Genomic DNA, 20701 nt, shown 5'->3' with positions numbered 1-20701 from the left:
AGACAACCAGCTACGATTCCTGAGAATGCATTCAAATCAATATTCCAATACCTTGCCAAAACACAAAGTTTTTAGACTCTGCATGGCAAGCCGAGATTGGTGGGTGATGGCTGACCTGTGTAATGTAAAAAGAATTAAAAGGTTTTGTTAATCACATAAAGATCTCTGTATTGCCTTTTTGAACAGTGCTACACAAAAATCATTCCCCGTGAAGTTAATTCAGTGAGTATATTCATTGCAAATATTCATATGGACCTAGTCAGATAACAAACCAAGACTCAAGCATACCTGCTCTGCCACAAATCGAAAGCCTTTATCCGGCCGGTCACATTCATATGTTTCTCCGAGGACAGGATTGAAAGGCTTTCCCCCAGTTCTGTAGTAGCTGGATGCATAACCAGACACAACGAAAGTAGCGATGTATATCTACAAAAAGGACAAAAGGAGAATCCTGAGCAGCAAGTACCACTTTAATTATAATTTTTTTATTACAGGATGAGTGACTGAGTGAACAGTGAACCGAGCTCTATCATCCATTTCGTTTCATATTATACGTGTCACATTATTGCTTAATGATGAAGGTCAAATCCCATTTTGATTCTTACCAGTTCTAATTTCCACTCCTTTTAACTCTAATGAGCTGAGCAACTCTCTGAATAGTCCTCCAATAGTTGTGGTGGGCCAAGAAAGCACTGATAACTTCTCTACCTCATAATGAGGGGCCACAGCCTGGAGCTTTCAGTCCCTTCGCAATTTCACTGCATAATGTTCTGTAGGTCTCAACGCTGTTTTTCAATGTCTTATTTTGTATTGGTATTTATTGAGTTTGTTTATGAATTTTATCTATTGAGGGTTTTTTTTTTATCTCGTACATCTTCTTGGCTTAATTGCTATTTTTTCCTTTCATTTATTTGTTTTACAACAAGCTGTTCCAAACAAATTGCTCCTCATGGGATTGATAAAGTGTTTGTATTTGTACTGCACTGGCACTGCCATCAGCTGCTTTTCATTTTTCACTTTCACTCGCCAGCCACTTTGTTAGGTACACCTGTTCAACTGCTTGTTAATGCAAATATCTAATTGGTCAATCACATGGCAGCAACTCAGCGATTTTAGGCTTGTGGACATGGTCAAGATGACTTACTGAAGTTCAAACTGAGCACGAGAATGAGGAAGAAAGGTGATTAAAGTGACTTTGAGCGTGGCATGGTTGTGAATGCCAGATAGGCTGGTCTGAGTATTTCAGATACTGCTGATCTGCTGGGATTTCCCCACACAATCATTTGTAGGGTTTACAAAGAATGGTCCCAAAAAAGGGAAAGTTTCCAGTTTGAGGCACTACTCTGGGTCTAAGGGAAAAATGCCTTGTTGGTGTCAGAGGTCAGAGGAGAATGGACAGACTGCTTTGAGCTGATAGCAAGGCAACAGTAACTCAAACAACCACTTGTTACAAATCAAGGTATGCAGAAGAGCATCTCTGAATTCACAACACATCAGCCCTTGAAGCAGATGGGCAAACAGACCACACCAGGTGCCACTCCCATCAGCTAAGAACAGGAAACTGAGGCTCACCAAAATTAGATAATAGAAGATTGGAGAAATGTTGCTGCAACATTTGGATGATAGGATCAGAATTTGACATGCACATCACAGCTCCATCCTGTTTTATATCAACAGTTTGGAAAGATGTTGCCTGGTCTAATGAGTCTTGATTTCTGTTGTTAGATTCGGATGGTAGGGTCAGAATTTCGCATAAACAATGTGGATCCAACATGTAATGGTGTGGGGGATATTTCCTTGGCACACCTTGGGCCAATTAGGACCCAGTGAGCATTGCCACAGTCTACCTGAGTATTGTTGCTGACCGTGTCCATCCCTTTATGACCACAGTGTACCTATCTTCTGATGATTCTTTCCAGCAGGATAATGCACCATGTCACAAAGCTCAAATCATTTGGTGTTTTGAACATGACAATGAACTCACTGTCCTCAAATAACCTCAACAGTCACAAGATCACAATCCAACAGAGCACCTTTGGGATGTGATGGAACAGGAGATTTGGATCATGGATGTGCAGCTGATAAATCCGCAGCAATTTTGTGAGGTCATATGGCCCAAATATCTGATGAATCTATGCCATGAAGAATTAAGGTAGTTCTGAAGGCAAAAGGGGGTCCAACCGCTGACTGGCTGAGTGCATTTATTGTATATTGTGCATTTGTCCCATGAGACTCCACACGCTGAATCTCAACAACCAACAAAGTCAACTCAAAGTCTAAAAATCTAAAAGGCACATCAGGCTCTCTAACGCAAGGCCAGTGCACTGCTGGAGTCTCTAGTCTAGCAGAAAGCCAACCAGCGAATTGTGCTTTCGTTGGTTTTCTTGTCTATATATGGCAGCTCTTACTTGTCATGCTAGTTTCACAGCAGCAGTTCTTTTTTTGTTAGAGGAGCCATGAAAGCAAACAAGTAATCTGAACAAAAAAAGGCACAGCCCACACACTCAAACAGTGAAGCTGCGTTCTCACCATACGTTCAAAAGGGTCCTGTGTGTTGGCAGCCCTGTCTAGCAGCTCGCTATACTCCATCTCCTCACACAGTCTCTGTAGGGTGTTGAGTGGTTCATTAAGTTGCACAGGCATTGCCACCTTGGAAAGGTCTTTGCCTATGTTGTTCCTGAGGATGTTCCACAGGCTGATGGAGCTGTTGCTTGGGCTGGGTGTGGGCAGACAGGATCTACGCCGATAAAGAACAGCACCTTCTTCCACAGACCCTGGAAAGAGATGGTATAAGAGTAATGTAACACTGACAAGCCAGTGTACAAAAATGATATAGGTATATGAATGCATAAAAGTGCACCAAAGCTAGTACTGCACTGAATTTACCTGAGTTTGGTCTTTCACTTTCAGTCTCATTACTGAAATTGTCTATGGAAATGTTGTCACTAATGTCACTGATATATGAGTCATCCTCGGATACCTAAAAAAAAATTCAAGCTGTTTTAATACCACGGACAAAAAGGGAATGAACAGGTCTCTTTCAACATCTTGTCATGTCTGCAGAAGATCTAAAGCGGTGGAGATGAAGGTTCTCTTAGGACATGGTGACAGAGTTGTACCTCGGCTCGCTATATTTTTAGATGAAAGTAATTAACTTTCATTTTCACATTGCTTCCGCTCCAGGTGTTACCTCATCAAGCATACCAGATGAGCACTGAAGGAAGAGGAGGCTGAACTAACAGAGGGCAGATTTGTTTTATGACATACATCATTAAAAAAAAAATTTGGATTTAATACTTGAAGGATGTTAAGCTAAATGCCATTTTTATTTCCTCCCTTTATGTAATAAAATATCACTGAATTGTCCAGTGTGCTTAAAAAATTTAGGACATTTTCCAGACACAGGGACAGAAGTGAAGAAATCTTGGGTGACAGGCAATAAATAAATTAAGGTCCTCTGTTGGCAATTTTGTTCTGGTTGTGGTTGTAAACAAGACAAACTACTCCAAACATAAACAACAATGATAATTCCATTATGCAGCTCTGAACAACAGTTTGCTACCGGCAAAAAGATGCATTATTACAACTGCTGATGATAAGTCTCCACACTTACCTCATTTTCAGAAGAGCTAGCAGATAACAGAACCTCCTGCGCGTCAAAGAACTCGGACAGAGACTCTGCGATTGAAGCTCTGCTCTCATTGGATACTTGGTGTACGAGGGGATGGGCTTCATCCACAGATTCCTGTTTCTAAGAGACAAAATGTCTACAGCTATAATAAGAACGCAGAAAAGGGCAATGCCATCATTGCCGGGGTGGCAATCTCAGCGTCATTCAGAATACAATACAATCACAACATGTAGAGAATGAGTATCACAACACCCACAAATGTAATCAGCAATATATTGATGGCTGGCATCAGACCTGTCGTAAACTTTACTTCTTTACTGATTTATGAAATGCAGAAGTTTATAAATAATAACAAACAATTGAGTTATGCAATTGTGTGCATAGAATCTCAACATGGATACGTCAGCCCTCAAGCCAAATTGTTATCAGTCGAACAGGCCAAATGATGAGCTGCCAAAAATATGAACACTTCAAAATCAAAATTTCACAAGAGAATTCACTGTGTCAATCAAATGTATTCCTAGAGACTGCCCACCAATATATTACTTCATTAAATAAAGTAATAATAATGACAGTGCGAAGCGAGGGTGCATGCCTGCTCTTGTGCCATATCACAAATTCTGTCTGTTGAAACGGAAGATGCACACATCTCAGAAAACAACCAAAAAACATGCAGTCGATTGCAAACATGAGGTACCTTCCACACATGGACCTGCGCATGCCAATCTACCCGTTGTTATTGGTGAAGCTGATTAATTAACGTGGAGATATTCTCAGAGGAGGCGTATTAGTTTTGCTCTGTGTGTTCGACAAATTTCCAGGGAGACAATTAAGCAGATCCGCTCGCTTTGTGTGATCAGCAAATCTGATTAAACGAGCAAAGAGCTTCCTTTAGAAGACAGTATTATGGAGTTAGAAGTCTTCCTCTGAGCCGCGTCATGGTGAGAAGTTTGTGTAAGGAATTATAAGGCTGAGAGAAGCGCTTTCTCACTGAAAAGGCAGCGTTCCCCTAAAGAAGGTTCTGTTGATTTTTTTTTTCTTTTTCATTTTGACTGAGTTTGATGAGGGGGTGAGAGAAGAGTGATATTTGTTGAATCTGGCTGAGAGGAAAAAGACAGCTCATTCATTCCATGGCAAATTCAAGACCACGGGGGATGAAAATAAAGACAGATATATAAGAATAATCGTCAGGAAGGTGGGGGATCGAGTCACTGCATTCCTGCACCCACCTGCACAGGGGCAGTGAGAGTTATTAGTGTGGGCTCTGTGATGTGGGACTCAGCATGAATCTTGCACAGCCGTTCTCTCAGCTCTGCGTTCTGGGCTAAAGCCTGGAAAAGTAACCAGTTTAAACACTGTTTATTGCACACACCCAAGCCTTGAAATACCTGAAATCGTCATTATAAACTGACACTGGCCTAATTTGTAGTTGTGTAATCTTGAGAAAATCAACCGGTAAACATCACTTTTACCCATTTACCCACTGGCGAAGCATGATGTCACCTGTTACTGAATCTACGTTAAGTAGACCACAATAAACAGAACGGAGACACCAGTAAGAAAAGCTAAAATCCAGCAGGCAACAGCAGAGACCACACAAGTTGGAGCGTGATAAAGAAATGACTACTTTTGCCACATTTGTGTGCTCTCAACGCCAACACATTTCATTGCTGAATACATGACAATGAACATGTACAACCAGAGACAGAAAGCAGAAAAAGCCTCTGGGTGGGAGGAAGCAATCACAGGAAACATGACTGTTGAATGCAGTCTCATTTAGGAGGCCTGACATCACACCAGCAGCTCGTAATCCCTCTAAAATGCTCGTAAATGTGTCACGCTTGACTACTGGTGTGGGAGGACGCGGCATCTGAGAGAAACGTAAAAGCAAAAAAAAAAAAAAGAGAAAAAAAGAAAAAAAGGAGAATACCTGACCTATTTCTACTGGGTGGAAACATCCGTTTGAAAAACCATGTGCAAGACGGTGTGCTATTTCACATACCGCAGCCAGCGTGTTCTTCAAATTCACAACTTGTGGAGAGGTGGGGGGGCATGTTTCGTGATCCAGGCATTGTTTTAATCTCTCTCTCTCTGATGTTAGTGCGCTCAGGGCTGACTTCATGGTTGTCTGCACTGCAGCAACAAGAGAAAAAAAAAAGAGGGGAGCTTTCACTGTAAACCTATTTGTATTTATTTCAGAACAACTTGGTCACATACAATGACAGTCCATCGCACCGCACTACATAAAATGTGAAATTTTGATGATCTCCGATTGCACGCTGAGCCACAGCTTTAGTTTTTAATAACATTCATTTTTGCCAGACACTTCATAATCACGGCTTTGGAAGGATCATTATTGAAAAACACAGCTATTATTAATGATTAAGCCCATCACACATCTTTAGCGCCGTAATTTTAAATGTGCATATATTTGGCAGTTTAAATAGCAACAGAACTGACAGCAGTTCCCTGGAGTAAGTTTAAAATTGTAAAGCCATTATGTAAAACACAAATGAATCTCATTATTCCATGTCAAGCAGTCAGAATCTGCATACAAAATTCCAAAGAGGCTAAAAGAAAAACTATATTTGTCTTCTACATGTGAACCGCCTTCTTACAAAAGAAATTTAACAAGTTTTGTGGTACAAAAACAAACTTCTAACTTAATAACTGCTGGGAGACATGCTGTTAACTAAAGTGGAACAGCACCATACCAGCCCTTATCTTTCATACGGATTTATCGGAAGCAGATTGAGGATTTTTAAAAAAAATGTGTGCTTGCAGAATTTTATCTGAGACCTGAATTCATCACTCACAGTTGGTGGCAACACGGCAGAAATCTTCCTGCAGCTTGGCCACATCAAAAGGGGAGTCCAGGGATTCAGGGTCGGCTTTATCGTTACTCATTGCAGCAGTGGAGAGGTTGGGGTTAGAGGCATGAAGGCGGATAGAGCCGGAGGAGATGCAGCTCGGTACCTAGAGTAGAGCAGGAGGAATATAAACTGGAGATACTCACAGTGAAAAACAAACAAAAACAAAAAAACATAAAGTATGATCACTCTTTACTGTCATGTTGTCTACCTGCAGAGTTGTTTTGACATCTTTGTTGTAGTTTTTAGTGCGCCACTTCCTTGGAAGTCTCTTTTCTTTTTTGGGACTGTCAAATGTATTTGTCTAAGAGAGCAGAAGGGAGGGTACTGATGGTCAGAGAGTTTTTTATGTTGAAAAAGGCTTTTTATAGAAAATGGTTTCACACCTAGCAGTGAGAGATGCAAGATGAAACATCTTCTATATTTATTAGCATGTTAATTAAGGGCAACACAAAATATTGGTGGAGAAAAATTACATAATATTGCATTGTAATTACTTTGCGTCATCACCAAACTTGTTCTGGATATAAAAATATCAGAAATACTGCAGTGCTGACCTGCAGTGCTTGGATGGATGGAGCAGAATAGGTCCGGTGAATTACTTCCATACTCTGAAGCAGGTGGTTAAGCTCTAGAAGATAGGCCTCACATACTGATAAGTCTGTCAAGATGAGGAACAAGACTGATTGTTACAAAAGGAGGTACAAAGTAAAAAAGAAAGCAAGACAGTCAAACATAATAAATAAATCTAGAAAAAAGGGAAGGTACTAAAACCGGCACCCGTTAGTTGGGCCTATATAGTCGACCCAACAACTTTGGCTGACATATTCTAATCGATCATGGTCAAGGTCAGTGATTGCAGTTTGACAAAGTTAGAGGGTACCATATGTGCTTACTGAACCATTTGCACTACATTGTATGTTCTTTATTCAAATAGAGTCCTCAGTTTGGCAATGCAAAAGCTTTGATTCTGCTGCAAAGATAGGATGCTTTTGTATCCTTTTTAAGCACCAACAGCAGCTGGTGAATAACCTGAAGCATGCCACGCTATCTGTGTTATCTGTTTTATTAGTGTACAGGGCTATACTCTACTGATCAGACAGCACTTCACAGTGCAAATGGATAATGGCCCAAAGCAAACAGCAATGTTATGTTAATTTTAAGTTATTATATTTAAGCCCATGAAAGTGACTCAAAATCCACTGTGATGGTATACAGAGGTAAAATCACAAAAACATATGGCTCTCTCTTTCTCTCTCTCTCTCTCTCTCTCTCTCTCTCTCTCTCTCTCCCTCTCTCTCTCTCTCTCTCCTCTCTCTCTATATATATATATATATATATATATATATATATATATATATATATATATATATATATATATATATATATATATATAGATATATATATATATATATATATATATATATATATATATATATATATATATATATACACACAGTACAGCAAGTTGAGAAAAGTGTCATTGCCATTAAAAATGTCATGTGGGTTTTGTTGTCTCCTGGGTTCATATGAGGAAGTGTCATAAACAGATATTTAAATGTTGTAGGTCTCTGAACATAAAAATAATGGAGTGATAGACAACTAAATGAGTGGCAGTCCAACTGAAACCATGTGATAATCATCATCGTTGTTGTGTCTATCTTCCAAAGTTTCCGGACTAGAAAGTGCTGACAGCCCATCATCAGAATCTTAATGAATGAAAACTGAGACAAACAGTGCATCAGTAATCACCAGCTTTGTTTCTTTATGATCACCACTCTGCCAGTCTTATCTAACTTGCAAATGAGAGAGCAGGCAGACACAGTTATGGTAGGCATCAGGAGCATGTCCCATATAATATTATAAAATACACTACATTGTTAAAAATATTCACTCAGCCATCCAAATCATTGCATTCAGGTGTTCCAATCACTTCCACAAGTGTATAAAGCCAAGCACCTGGGCATGCAGACTGCTTCTACAAACATTTATGAAAGAATGGGTCGCTCTAATAGGATGCCAGCTGTGCAACAAGTCCAGTCACGAAATTTCCTCGCTACTAAATATTCCACAGTCAACTGTTAGTGGTATTATAACAAACTAAAAGCAACTGGGAATGACAGCAACTCAGTCATGTAGCACAAGCCTAAAATCACAGAGTGGGGTCCGCGGATGTTGAGGTCCACACTGCAGTGTTATTCAAATTCCAATGCGCGTGAAGGCAGATGAGCGAATACTTTTGGCAATATAATGTAGTATATATTATAAATGTTTAGACTGCTTCCTCTGTGACCTGGACCCTGATAAGCAATAGAAAATTAGTATAAATGAAAATACTGGACTCTAATATTAGAACTCCTGGTTCTCTCACTGACATTGGGAATATCGCTATAATGAGGAAACTCTGCGTGAACTCTCTCATTTAGCTGCAGCATCTTCACTGAATAACATCAATCACTGTAGCACAATGTAGTGTTCTGATGGGAATCCTTGGTTTGTGGGATTTGTGCGGATGTTAGTTTAACATGTACCACCCACATAATTTGATGCACATCAAACACAACAGCCATAACAGCAGCAGCAGCAGCGGCAGCAACAGAATAATACACTTTACCACTAGGAAGTGTGCATTTTCAGGGATTAAGTACTCCAAAAAAGAGCCCACAGCACACTCTTTAAGTTGTAAATGGCTTCATCTGAGTTGATTATCATATTGGGGATTACCATCCAGTTGGAAAATTGAAGATCTTTTTTATACACTAGCTCAAGACTGCATCTTGTGGCTTTAATAAAAGTGCAAATTATCCCAGATAGAGATAAAACCCTAAATTACACAATGTGTCTTAGAGCTATGAGCTCACCCCCATTTCAGCCAGCAAGTTCTTTTTTATTTTGCTCAGAAAAAGTCAGAAATGCACTCAGTGTTGAAAAATGCAGTAAATCATGAGGGGCGGCTCTGGTCTCTCACCTTTGGAGCATTTGTCCATGTCGTCAGATGACTGGAGCCAGGCGGCAACCTTGGCCTGGCTGTTGGAGTTTAAAGGGAACACTCCAGCATGATGCACTGTGGACTGCCTTCGTATAGACATGCACTGCAGTAACAAAAAGACTCAAAGGTCAGTTCACAAACAATTTGGTTGTTTCCTTAATGTATTCAGCTGAGGGATTTCATATATATAAAAATAATGATGCTCATAATGAAAAACACAGGAGAAAGCAGTTTTTCTTGTTTAGAACAGACCAAACAGATTTTAGTAAGAGCATGCTGTATAGTGGACAGGTAACCTTTCTAATCGGGGGGCCCTCGATGATGCCAGGAGAGTTGGGGGAGGGGTAGTGAGGATAGTATAAGGACTTCTCATTAGGGTACATGGCAATCTCATTTTGCCGATAGAGGCGATGGTGGCGCAGTTTGGATACCCATTCATCAAACAGCTCCTGAGACTTAATCTGTAGAGCAGATACCGCAATCAGGAAATCAGCACTAGGCAGGTAAGATAGAAGAGGTGTGTTAGTGGAAAAACACACACACAGGTACAGTGTAAGCAGTAATTCCTTCTAGCACACATATATCACATGAGGTCATTCTAAAGTCATTTAAATGATGGCATTTTTTCCAGGGATCAAAAAGCAAAAAACTGGAACCCCCCCATATTTAATCCTCATAGCTACTCCCTAATTTAAGCCTATGTGGATTACCTTACATTTATTAACGTTGTGGTTTACCTTCAGGTGATAGATGTTTTCTTCGGCATCAAGATCAATGCACTTGGCCTTCTTCTTAATGGCCATGACAGAGAGACCCACATCAATACAACCATGCAGTTTCCCTTTCTCAATCTGTTACACAAAGACAACACATAAAGATATGAATATAAGAGATCAAACTCCGTACAATTAAAACATGAAATAATAAGCCCTTTTAGGTTGTGACATAGCTCATACATAATTATCTGCGAAAAATACACAGTGTGATGGCTATCAAGAATGAGGAGATTGAGAGGGAATTAGGGCCTTTTGTATCTTGGGGCACAAATGGTCAGCAGCCTAACAAGAACATTAAAAAAGACATTAAGTGTCCTTTGTAATCTTCTGTAACTGATGAGCCCACACAGTATACAGCCAGCAGCCTTTTGTACTCACATCAGCACTGCATTTGCCATACTTAAGGATACCCTTGTCGAGGAAAAAGTATCTCTGGAGGGAAAAAGAAGGACAATCAGCCAATGAAATACAGCTTGAATGATATGCAGCTTCCCTGACATCAAGTCTGAAGTCACCACAATGCCTCTGAGATCGTGACAGTCAGTCTCTTAAAACGCACGTTCTTAAGGCCGTTGCAGTGGGATGCATGCCGTCCCAGGCTATTGTCTTGCATCTGTCTGCCTTTATTACACTTCCTCTCACTCAATTGCAATTTGTCTCATCCACTCTAGTTGTAAATGCAATTCTTGGTGCTTTTACTGTACATCAACAGAATCAGACTGTTGAAAGCACAGAGGCCTAAAAAGCTTTGACTGCAAGTCAATACTAAATGTATACAACCCTAGTAACCAACAGGCCATCAGCTAATGCATCTGAGAGGACCACCAAGATATCTAGGCATTATCCCAGGAAAAGCTTTCAGACAGAGTGTAAACAAGCACTGACTCAAGTCACATGCGACTCCTCTGCAGGTCAAATTATCTACTACATAAGCTCATTCAATTAGTTTAATACACAAATGAGTCATATCAGCAGATTTTTAGGGGGGACCTAAAAAGTGCAGTGTGAAAAGAGGAAAATGAAATGACGTTAAGCTGTCGAGGCTTAAAATATCACTTTAAATTTACTACTCTGAGAGATGAGTCACATGGGTCACATAAGGACCTTGCAGGTGCTCCATGATACCTTATGCCAGCCCTTCAGTGGCCACTTTCTTCTCTTCATCATATACCCCTCCTGTTTCTGAGGCTCCTGGACATTGCTGAAGCTTCCTCGCAGGCCTTCCACTATTTCCCAGCTGTCCTGTGGGAATATATGGTTAATGAGAACTCTGAGACAAAAGACATCTGCACACACATGCAAATCAAGTGTCAGAGGAGGATTTATAAATGGAACTGAGCGAATCAACCGCTCAGCAAGTGTCATAATCACAGTCAAAAGCATATTATAATCTGTGGCTGCTGATGTGGTTGATATTTGATGCCTCGCTTCCATCAGTGTCAATCAGTCAGCAGGAGGCTCGGGAAGTGGAAAATGTGAGTTTCATAGCCGCAGCCCGAAGGTGGACTTTTACAGACTACTTTCACCTCATGGTCCCATTTATAAAATTAGATTACCCGTCTAATCTCACTCTTGACAATAATAATTTCCCGAATGAGATTAGAACGATCAAGTCCAAATCCCCTGCAATACAGAGATTAAGATGATATTTCATCACAAACTAATCCAGATAGATATGTTATGTGCTTCAGCAGTGAGAATTCCAGGAACTGAGGATGAATAGTATAACAGAGGGTTTTGTAATATCATTGTGGACACAGAATAGTTCATCATTTAAAAATGATTTCTGTAGTTTATTTTAGTGCTGAAACAATTAGATGGTTCATCAACAGAAATGGGTGTATTATTCAAATGAGTCAGTTTTATACATTAACATTGGTTTACTCATATTACTACTTAGCTGTAAGCCAATAAATAATAGTGTAATGGGCAGGTAGCCAACAAGAATAACCTCCAGAAACAGCAGTGGGCTGTGAGGTAGTTATAGCGCAGTGACCTTAGTTGGTGATGAAGTCCCAAAAGCACTGTTTTCCATGCACAATCCTTAGAAAGGTGCAGGTGTAAAATAGTAAATGCATTGTATTAATTTTGTTCTGCTAAATGGACATAAGAAAATAGAAAACACAATCTTATGCTTTTGGAGATTATTACACTATTTACTGACCACGTGTAACAAATGATTCAGAAATAACTGACAAATTCAATTATACTGAAAATAATCAAAACATACAGCTCTATTTTATATGAACTCATGATGCAAATGATGCCGTATTATACCTCAAAAATAAAGCTATGCAAGTAAGGATAAAAGCTTAAGCATAAATCTTGTTGGGAGGGACTTTGAGTTCCTGGCAGCAGGTTGAGGTTACTCTCAGCTTGTTGTGTCAGTGTGTCCCTGACTGTTCCTGTATTAAACACTTCTGGCTCAACACACTGTATCAGTCACACCGGCTGAATGCTGGTGGTGAGGCAATCTAAAATAAACCCTCATATCTGAAGGGGAACGGACAAAGTCGTGGCCAGTGGGCTACACTTCGACTCTCCCTCAGCGTTCGTCACAGCTCCAGGACGACAGAGTCACACAGTGAGTCACTATCACACACTGAAGGGACACTGATCCTCAAGGTCAAGAGACACTTTCAGAAAGAAAGCTCTGACACAAGCGCCGAGAAGACAGCGTTGTTTCAGTGTAACATAATTATAAACTGCGACTGTGTTCAACCTACTGTGTTCAGACATTCTACCACATCTTGATATGTTTTATCATTTAAAAAACACTTAAAAAATTAAATATTGAGGGTTTGGTTTGGAACAAATGGGAAAAAACTGTTAGCCAACTCTCTCTGAATGTTGCAAAACCCACATAGCAGTGTCACAACAATCAGAATATTTGCTTATTTAAAGTTCTTTTGTTTTTGCCAGCAACAATGTTTTTTTTCACTGCTTTTTATTTCTCCACAGTGATGAGCCTTAACTGTCTGTTTGTCCTGTGGACAGTACTAGAGAAAGATTTTAGTACTTTCATTTCTAAAAGCAAAAGGCTGTTTCTGGTAATGAAATATTAATGAGTCGACATCCTGCAGATAAACGCTCAAGGCAAATGCAAAATAGCTTGCTCATGGTGCCAACATCTTCTCTATGTGGTGTGTCAGGGAGTTACTTTGGAGGATAATGTTGCAAAATTGCAGTTTAGTAATTAAGAACACGTCAATATCTTACACATACACACACACACACACACACACACACACACACATACAAACACACACACATATATATATAAAATACCTTAGTCTTACAGTGAGAAAGAAGTAGGAAAATCATAATGGAAAATGTCTCCCAAGTTGGCAGCTTTTAGTTTTTGCTGCATGAGATCTATAATGCAAAAGGTGGCTAGATCTATTATTATTAATATAATTCTTCAGAGGCACAGAAAAATCCCTGAGGACTGGCAGTTACAACTTTTTCAATTAAATCTTTATTATGAGAAAAAACAAAAATTCCAACCTTTCTCCCTTCCACATACATGACACCAGGGAAAACACCGGTAAGTACAATGCGGGGGTTACCTGTCGGCTTTCATGCTTGGACGAAGAGCTGCTGTTGCTGCGTGACAGGGAGGAGATTTTCTGTGACATGGCTGAGCCGCGCTCCTCCGAGCTCATCTTGCTGCAGGCTTGCCGGTCCAGGCTACAGCTGGTCTACAAGGAACATTACTCTACTAAGAGAAGAAGGAGTGGGAGAGGAAGGGGGTTATGGTTTGAACACTTTACAAGCCTTTTAGCTCGCACTGAAAAATGCATTAGGCTATTTAGAATGATCAGTTTTTCCATCTTCAAAAGCTACTCAAAGTTTTGCAACATCAGCAAACAAAGCTGACTGACAGGACTGGAGGACCTAAGTTGGGTTGAGATATAAAGAGACCACAGATTTAAATCATTTATAGCAAACTATTTCATAGAGTGATGATTTGTCAGCATGTAACAACTATATAAATCCAAAGCCTTCACTTGAAGAACACATTTACTTAATGAAAGTACAGAGCTATTATATAACCATCTAATTGGCAAATCTCATGTTGTGCATGCTATTTAAGCTGTTTTAGCATCCCTATCACTGCTCTGCATCTAGAAGCTGTTAGAAGCTGTGAATTTGCAACCCACTTCCACGCCAGCTCCTCCTATTCATCCTGTGTCTGACTTGATCAATCTTATATCAGTTGTTATTTATAAGTACTCTGTGGTGCACAGGAGGGTTCTGCTACTTTGCAAGTCTCTTGGTTTTCACGCATGGTGGTAGAAGGACGAGGAGGTCCCACCACAGAGCACTACCACCAAATATTATGCACTCACCAGCCCCTTTATTAGCTACATCTGTTAGAGTGCTCATTAACAAAAAACACAGATAGCTAACTCACTCTAACCAGCCATCACATGGGAGTAACTCAGTGAATTTAGGCGTGTAGATATTTTTAAACTGAGCTTCAGAATTGCAGAGAAAGGTGATGTTAGCAGATTTGTAGAAGGAATCTAAAAAGTGACTTTGAAAGTGACATCTGATTATTTCAGAAACTGCTGATCTACTGGGATTTTCAAATCTATCCTTAGCGTTTATAGAGAATAAACTCAAGAAGAGAAAATAGTGAGCAGCAGTGCTCTGGGTGAAAATGCACTCTTGCAAGCTGCCTCAGTTGCACTCAGAGGTCAGAGGAGAAAGGCCAGATTGCTTCATGCTGATAGGAAGTCAGGACGGAAGTAACTCAAATAACTACCCATTGCAACTGAAGTATGCAGATGAGCATCTGAAGCACGTGGGCTACAGCAGCAAAAGAGCACACCGGGTGTCACTCCTGTCAGGTAAGAACGGGAAACTGAGGCAGCTTGCATGGGGCTGACCAAAATTCTAATTACATTAGAAAAATGTTGCCTGGTCTTATGAGTCTGTTGTGACATTTGGATGTTAAGATCAGAATTTAAGAACAACATGAAAGCATGACTCCACACTACCTCAGCAGTTCAAGCTGATGGTGGTGTGGTGGCTATTTTCTTAGCACACTTTGGACCCCTTTGTGCAAACTGAATACTGTCGCTGACCATGTCCATCCTTTCATGACTGCAGATTCCGATAGCTACTTTCAGGAAGACAATGCACCATATAAATAAAGCTCAAATCATCTTAAACTTATTTCTTGAACATGACAATGAGTTCATTGTATTCAGATGGCTCCCACAGTCACAAAATCTTAGTCCAATAGAGCACCTTTGGGATGTGGTGGAACAAGAGATCAGCAACGTGAATGCGCAGCTGACACCTTGTACTAGCAAGGTGTACCTAATAAAGTGTCCAGTGAGTGTATTAATCTCTTTTTGAATAGTGATCATGACTGAAAAAAATAACTTAAGTTACTGACGTAATTTAAGTTACGCTAAAATTCAAAAAACACTTGGTCAGAAAAACACTAAGCTGAATTTATACCTGCTGTTCTACTCAGTATCATGTCTTTCTAAGGTGGGATTTCAACCTGTGCTTCATTATTTGAGTAAATGACACCGAGTGGTGGATGATATGACTGGAAAGGCAAGAGTCACAATGTGAAGATGCAGTCAGATGTGAGAATATCAGCAAAATATAACATCACCACTTCAACTGAGTGTGAAAATAATTGAGCCTTTTTAGAAAATAGCAACCTTCAGTCAACTACCACACAACACGCAGTCTTATTAGCATCATGTGCCTGGTGTACCACGACAACATGTCAACCACATTATGCTAATAAAATGTGAACGGCAGTTTGTATGGAAGACTGATTAACCACCGATGCACACGGCCTGTTTGTGTAAAGCCTGCATGAAGCAGCAGGTCATTAGCTTCTCTGAGGATGTCCAGCGGTACTGACTTTTTGGGCCATTTGGCTTGAGGTCATTTTTGTATTAAATGATCATCTTTGAGATTCTGTCTAAAACACAGGACACTCATTTTATTATTACAGCTGTTATTTCTTTCACAGTACTTTCCCAGTAAGTAGCATCTGCAGGTTTTCCTCAAACAACATCCTAAAATTCCAGATAATTTGGGATTAGGATATTAAAAAACAGAGAAAAGAAGCAAATCCTTACATTACCTTAGATACTCAATTCAGTTCAATTCAATTTTATTTATATAGCACCAAATCACAACAACAGTCACCTTGAGGTTTTTATATTGCAAAGACCCTACAATATGGGATAAGATAAACATTACTGTTGATTCATTTACTGTACATTTAACCACAGCTTAATCATAGAATTGTTTTAACAGTAGATTATAAATGTAATAATGTAATGTAATATAAACATATTAATGAAATAAAAAAATAGTATAGATTGATTCCTCATGGAGTCACAGTTGCAAGAGAAAAAAATATGCATAAATAATTACACTTTTCACTTAAAAACCAGTGGCCTCTTGGATTTAATAAGACATCCCATGTCTCTGTGCTAAGTATGAGACAGCAGCAAGGTTAATTGCATTACCTGCTCTGCATTTGGAAGCTTTGTGCTGTGTGTTAGACAGACAAAAGAGTGGTCATCTGAAACCTACAGGCCTACACCACCCCTCTGTCTCCAGACCACAGGCTGTGGTTTACACTGACAAAGCAAGGTGCCCAAAATGCAGCCACAACAATGGATCAAAGTGGCTAGACACACAAATAGATGTCTGCAACAGTAGGACAGTATAAAGCTTGTGCAAATTATTGCTGTATGCTGTTATCAAAACCACCACAGTAAGAAATGAATCTACAGACAGCCATCATTCATAAGATGCTAAATGTTATCTTTTTACCTGTGTGTTTATCTATCCAATGCCCCCCTCAGCATCTTCATTGATTATTCATCCAGTTTCCACTGATCACAGCAGCTATACACAGGTCTGTAACATTGCGTCCTTCACAGAAGCCTTTCATCTTATACAACACCACTTCTTGGCCTTTCATCTGCATGACAGCAGTGTTAGATGTTAGAGCGCCAATAATTACCCCTTTTCAGTGAAATTATAGCATTAAGAAATACACCATGTGACTGTGGTAAAACTGTATTAGTTTGGAAGGAAGCTGTGTTATGGTAAAGCCAGAGCTGAAGAACAGTCAGAAATTGTATCAATTTTAAGATAAATTTGAAACCAATAAAAACAGTGCTACTGTGATTTTGTGCTCAGTGCAAGTTTGTCTCATCAGTTTGTGTCTCTTGTATTCTCTGTACTCACATATGTTGCATTTTAACAGCCAAGTTCTCAGTAAAATTGTTCTCATTTACATATTTTTCAGTAAATTTCTTTTGCCAGGCCAGTCACACAAATGAGGCCCAAGATGCTGGTCTGCACTGTTAGAATTGTAATCCTGGCTTTGTGTGACAAAATCACCGCACGCAGACCTTCAAGACAAAGGCTGTGCCTTCATTTTAGCTTATCTTAAATGTAAAATTACCCCTCACAGAGAAAATTTGAAGCTACAGAGTGAATGGCTGCTTTCTGTCTCATACTCTGTCTGTGTGTGTGTGTGTGTGTGTGTGTGTGTGTGTGTGTGTGTGTGTGTGTGTGTGTGTGTGTGTGTGTGTGTGTGTGTGTGTGTGTGTGTAGGGGGGCAGACAGTGGCAGCAGCTGCTCAACTGAATTTAAAGCTGCTGGCAGTGAAGTTGTGACATACATGCATCTGTGAGGTAGTTTGAGCTAAAACTTGAAATATACCTTCTGGGGATGTCCAAAATTTTCATTAACTTGTAAAAAATGTATTCTGCTATGTGTATGCTCTGACATGTAAATTAGGGTAACACTTTGAGTTACAGTGTTTTAACATAATTACTATTCTATTTAACGGGCAAATTCTGAGTCTGACATCAAAGTGTCGAGGGTAACTGTGTATAAAACATTCAAAGGAATTGATGACTTTCTAAAAGACTTATTCATATTGGCTTATTTTTCTAAATTAATAAATAAATCTCTACTATAGGAACACGGTGATGTGATTAAGAGCATCGAAACATCAGGAAAGTCCTGGGCTCGAATAGACAGGTTAGGGCCGTTCTTGTGGAATTTTCATTTTCTCCTTGTCTGTTCAGGTTCTCCCTGGATACTCTAGCTTCCTCCCACAGTACCTCCCACAGTGGGGGTGGGGGTGGGGGGTTGCCTTTTACTAGAAGGTAACATGCTGTCAGAGAACGGCTGTGTGGCAGGCAGAGTAGGCCCCAAATGCAGGATGCAGGAGACAGAACACAAACTCAGAATGCTGCTTTTATGCTGAAGTCTCTTACAAAAAAATTCAAAATACAAAACAAGGACTGTACTGGAGCAGAAATGTAAAACACAGAAACAAAAAGGAAACCACAGAGCAAGGGACAACACAGCATGAGCAGAGGGTGCAACACAAACGAGTGATTTGTGTGTTTTACTGTGTATCACTGTTTTCTTTTAATTGTTGTAAAGTACTTTGTGATTTTATCTAGAAAGGTGCTATATAAATAAATTTTACTTACTTACTTACTTACAACAAAGAACTGAGGAAAACTGAGGGCTTAAAAACACACACATGGTAATTAGGGAGAGTGGAGACAGCGGGGGAGAACAGGTGAACTGCATGTAACGAGACAAGGAGAAGCAAAACTAAACACAATGCAGATGAGACAAAAGACTGGCAAAATAAAACAGGAAGTAACTAACACCAGAGACAGAGACTTGATAATACATAGGAAACATAGGGAAGGTAGGAAAAACTGAAACCCAAGAACTAGAGTGCAAGAACCTAAAAACTCCTGCATATAATTACAAGAACACAGAAAATCATAATTATGAACTCTTAACTAAGAACTTAACAAACTACAAATGGCCAGAACTAAGAATAAACTAAATAGAGAAATACAAAGATGAAGCAAACTATGAAACAAATTTACCAATAACAGAACTCCAAAGATCCAAAAACACAAAACACTGGGCAAAAGACCCAGGACCATGACACATGCAGGACAGAGCACAGAAGAAATGAGGGGACAAAGATGAGCTAAAACAAACGCTTAGAAAATTTGGACTAATATCAGTTGCATAAAAGACAAAGATGCTCTATGGCAAATATATTCATATTACAATTAATTGGGCGAATAATAATACAAAATAATCATAAATGTCACCAAGTGCTTGATAAAACACACCTCGCAAGCTGTTGAGATGTCTGCCTCCCAAAGCCCTTGTGCACTGTTAGGGAGCACTCATTTCTTTAATTTAAGGTGTACCAGAGAACTGTCAACATGTCCTTATTCAGCAATAGGTTTCAAATTAAGTTATATATGGTTTAATGCCCCTCTAAGCTGCACTCACCACATTGACAGAGGCTGAAAGCCCTTTATTGCAACTCATCTGCAGTTCAAGTTGCAGATGTTACTCTGTCCTTTCACTAGCTCCAGAGTCTGCCAATGAGGATGACATGCATAGCAGGCTTTTAGGCATCATTAGGATGTGACTCACCAGAATAAACGGCTCATGGGTAAACCCCCACAGCGCAGCTTTGTAAGGAAATAGAGTCGTGTTTGCAAAAATGATAGCACTTAAGCTCATATTAGCTGCATCACAGTGATTCAGATGTAACTGAGTGGGGAAGGACTCCCTCTTCTCAGAAATATGAGGCAAACATTAGATATTAATTTCAGAAGAGGAATGGCGCTGATGGAGTTCAGTAAATACTAGCATGAAAAAAAAATGATGAAGTAGAAATCATAACCCCAGGTTAGAAAAAAAAAAAGTAACATCTTTTTACAATATATATTTACTTTGCATGAGCTCAATGCGGCAGCTGGAAATGCCTTTTTGAAGCCAGAGGTCAGAGGAGAATGGACAGACTGCTTTGAGCTGATGGGAACGCAAAATGAACTCAAATCACTTGTTACAACCAAGGTATGCAGAAGGGCATCTCTGGATGGACAACATGCCAAAACTTGAAGCAGATGGGCTACAGCAGCAGAAGACCACAGTGGGTACCACTCCTGTCAGCTAAGAACAGGAAACTGAGGCTACAATTCACGCAGCCTCACCAAAATTGGGCAACAGAAGATTGGAATAATGTTGCCTAGTCTGATGAGTCTGATGGATCTAACCTGCCTTATATCGACAGTTCAGGCTGCTGTTGGTGTAACAGTGTGGGGGATATTTTCTTGGCAGAATTCGGGTCAACTGAGCATCGTTTAAACACCTCAGCTTAATTTGGGTGTTGTTGCTGACCATGTTCACCCCTTTGTGACCACAGTCTACCCATCATCTGATGGCTGCCTCCAGCAGGATGTGCTATGTCACAAAGCTCAAATCATCTCAAACTGGTTTCTTGAGCATGACATGAGTTCACTGAACTCAAATGGCCTCCACAGTCACCAGCTCTCAATCCACTAGAGCACCTTTGGGATGTGGTGGAACCACAGAT

General features: G+C 39.9%; 1 protein-coding gene across 1 annotated transcript in view; it reads right to left on the bottom strand.

The window, feature by feature from the left end:
• Positions 1 to 20701, bottom strand: part of osbpl3b (oxysterol binding protein-like 3b) — a 40694-nt gene that overhangs the window by 5127 nt on the left and 14866 nt on the right. Inside the window, exons 2-19 of the mRNA XM_030749580.1 lie at positions 13836 to 13987; positions 11392 to 11508; positions 10645 to 10698; positions 10228 to 10341; positions 9787 to 9951; positions 9470 to 9593; positions 7059 to 7162; positions 6713 to 6805; positions 6448 to 6607; positions 5634 to 5764; positions 4857 to 4962; positions 4266 to 4280; positions 3942 to 3943; positions 3614 to 3751; positions 2887 to 2980; positions 2530 to 2774; positions 289 to 426; positions 52 to 115 (exon numbers count right to left, since the gene is read on the bottom strand). Of these exons, the coding sequence (XP_030605440.1) occupies positions 52 to 115; positions 289 to 426; positions 2530 to 2774; positions 2887 to 2980; positions 3614 to 3751; positions 3942 to 3943; positions 4266 to 4280; positions 4857 to 4962; positions 5634 to 5764; positions 6448 to 6607; positions 6713 to 6805; positions 7059 to 7162; positions 9470 to 9593; positions 9787 to 9951; positions 10228 to 10341; positions 10645 to 10698; positions 11392 to 11508; positions 13836 to 13931 (1960 nt within the window). The 5' untranslated portion in view covers positions 13932 to 13987. The remainder of the gene's footprint in view (positions 1 to 51; positions 116 to 288; positions 427 to 2529; positions 2775 to 2886; positions 2981 to 3613; positions 3752 to 3941; positions 3944 to 4265; positions 4281 to 4856; positions 4963 to 5633; positions 5765 to 6447; positions 6608 to 6712; positions 6806 to 7058; positions 7163 to 9469; positions 9594 to 9786; positions 9952 to 10227; positions 10342 to 10644; positions 10699 to 11391; positions 11509 to 13835; positions 13988 to 20701) is intronic.

Source organism: Archocentrus centrarchus, chromosome 16 (assembly GCF_007364275.1).
Source record: "Archocentrus centrarchus isolate MPI-CPG fArcCen1 chromosome 16, fArcCen1, whole genome shotgun sequence".
Lineage (NCBI taxonomy): Eukaryota > Metazoa > Chordata > Actinopteri > Cichliformes > Cichlidae > Archocentrus > Archocentrus centrarchus.
Note: the sequence above shows the minus strand (reverse complement) of the source record. Positions and strands in the feature narration are given on the sequence as shown.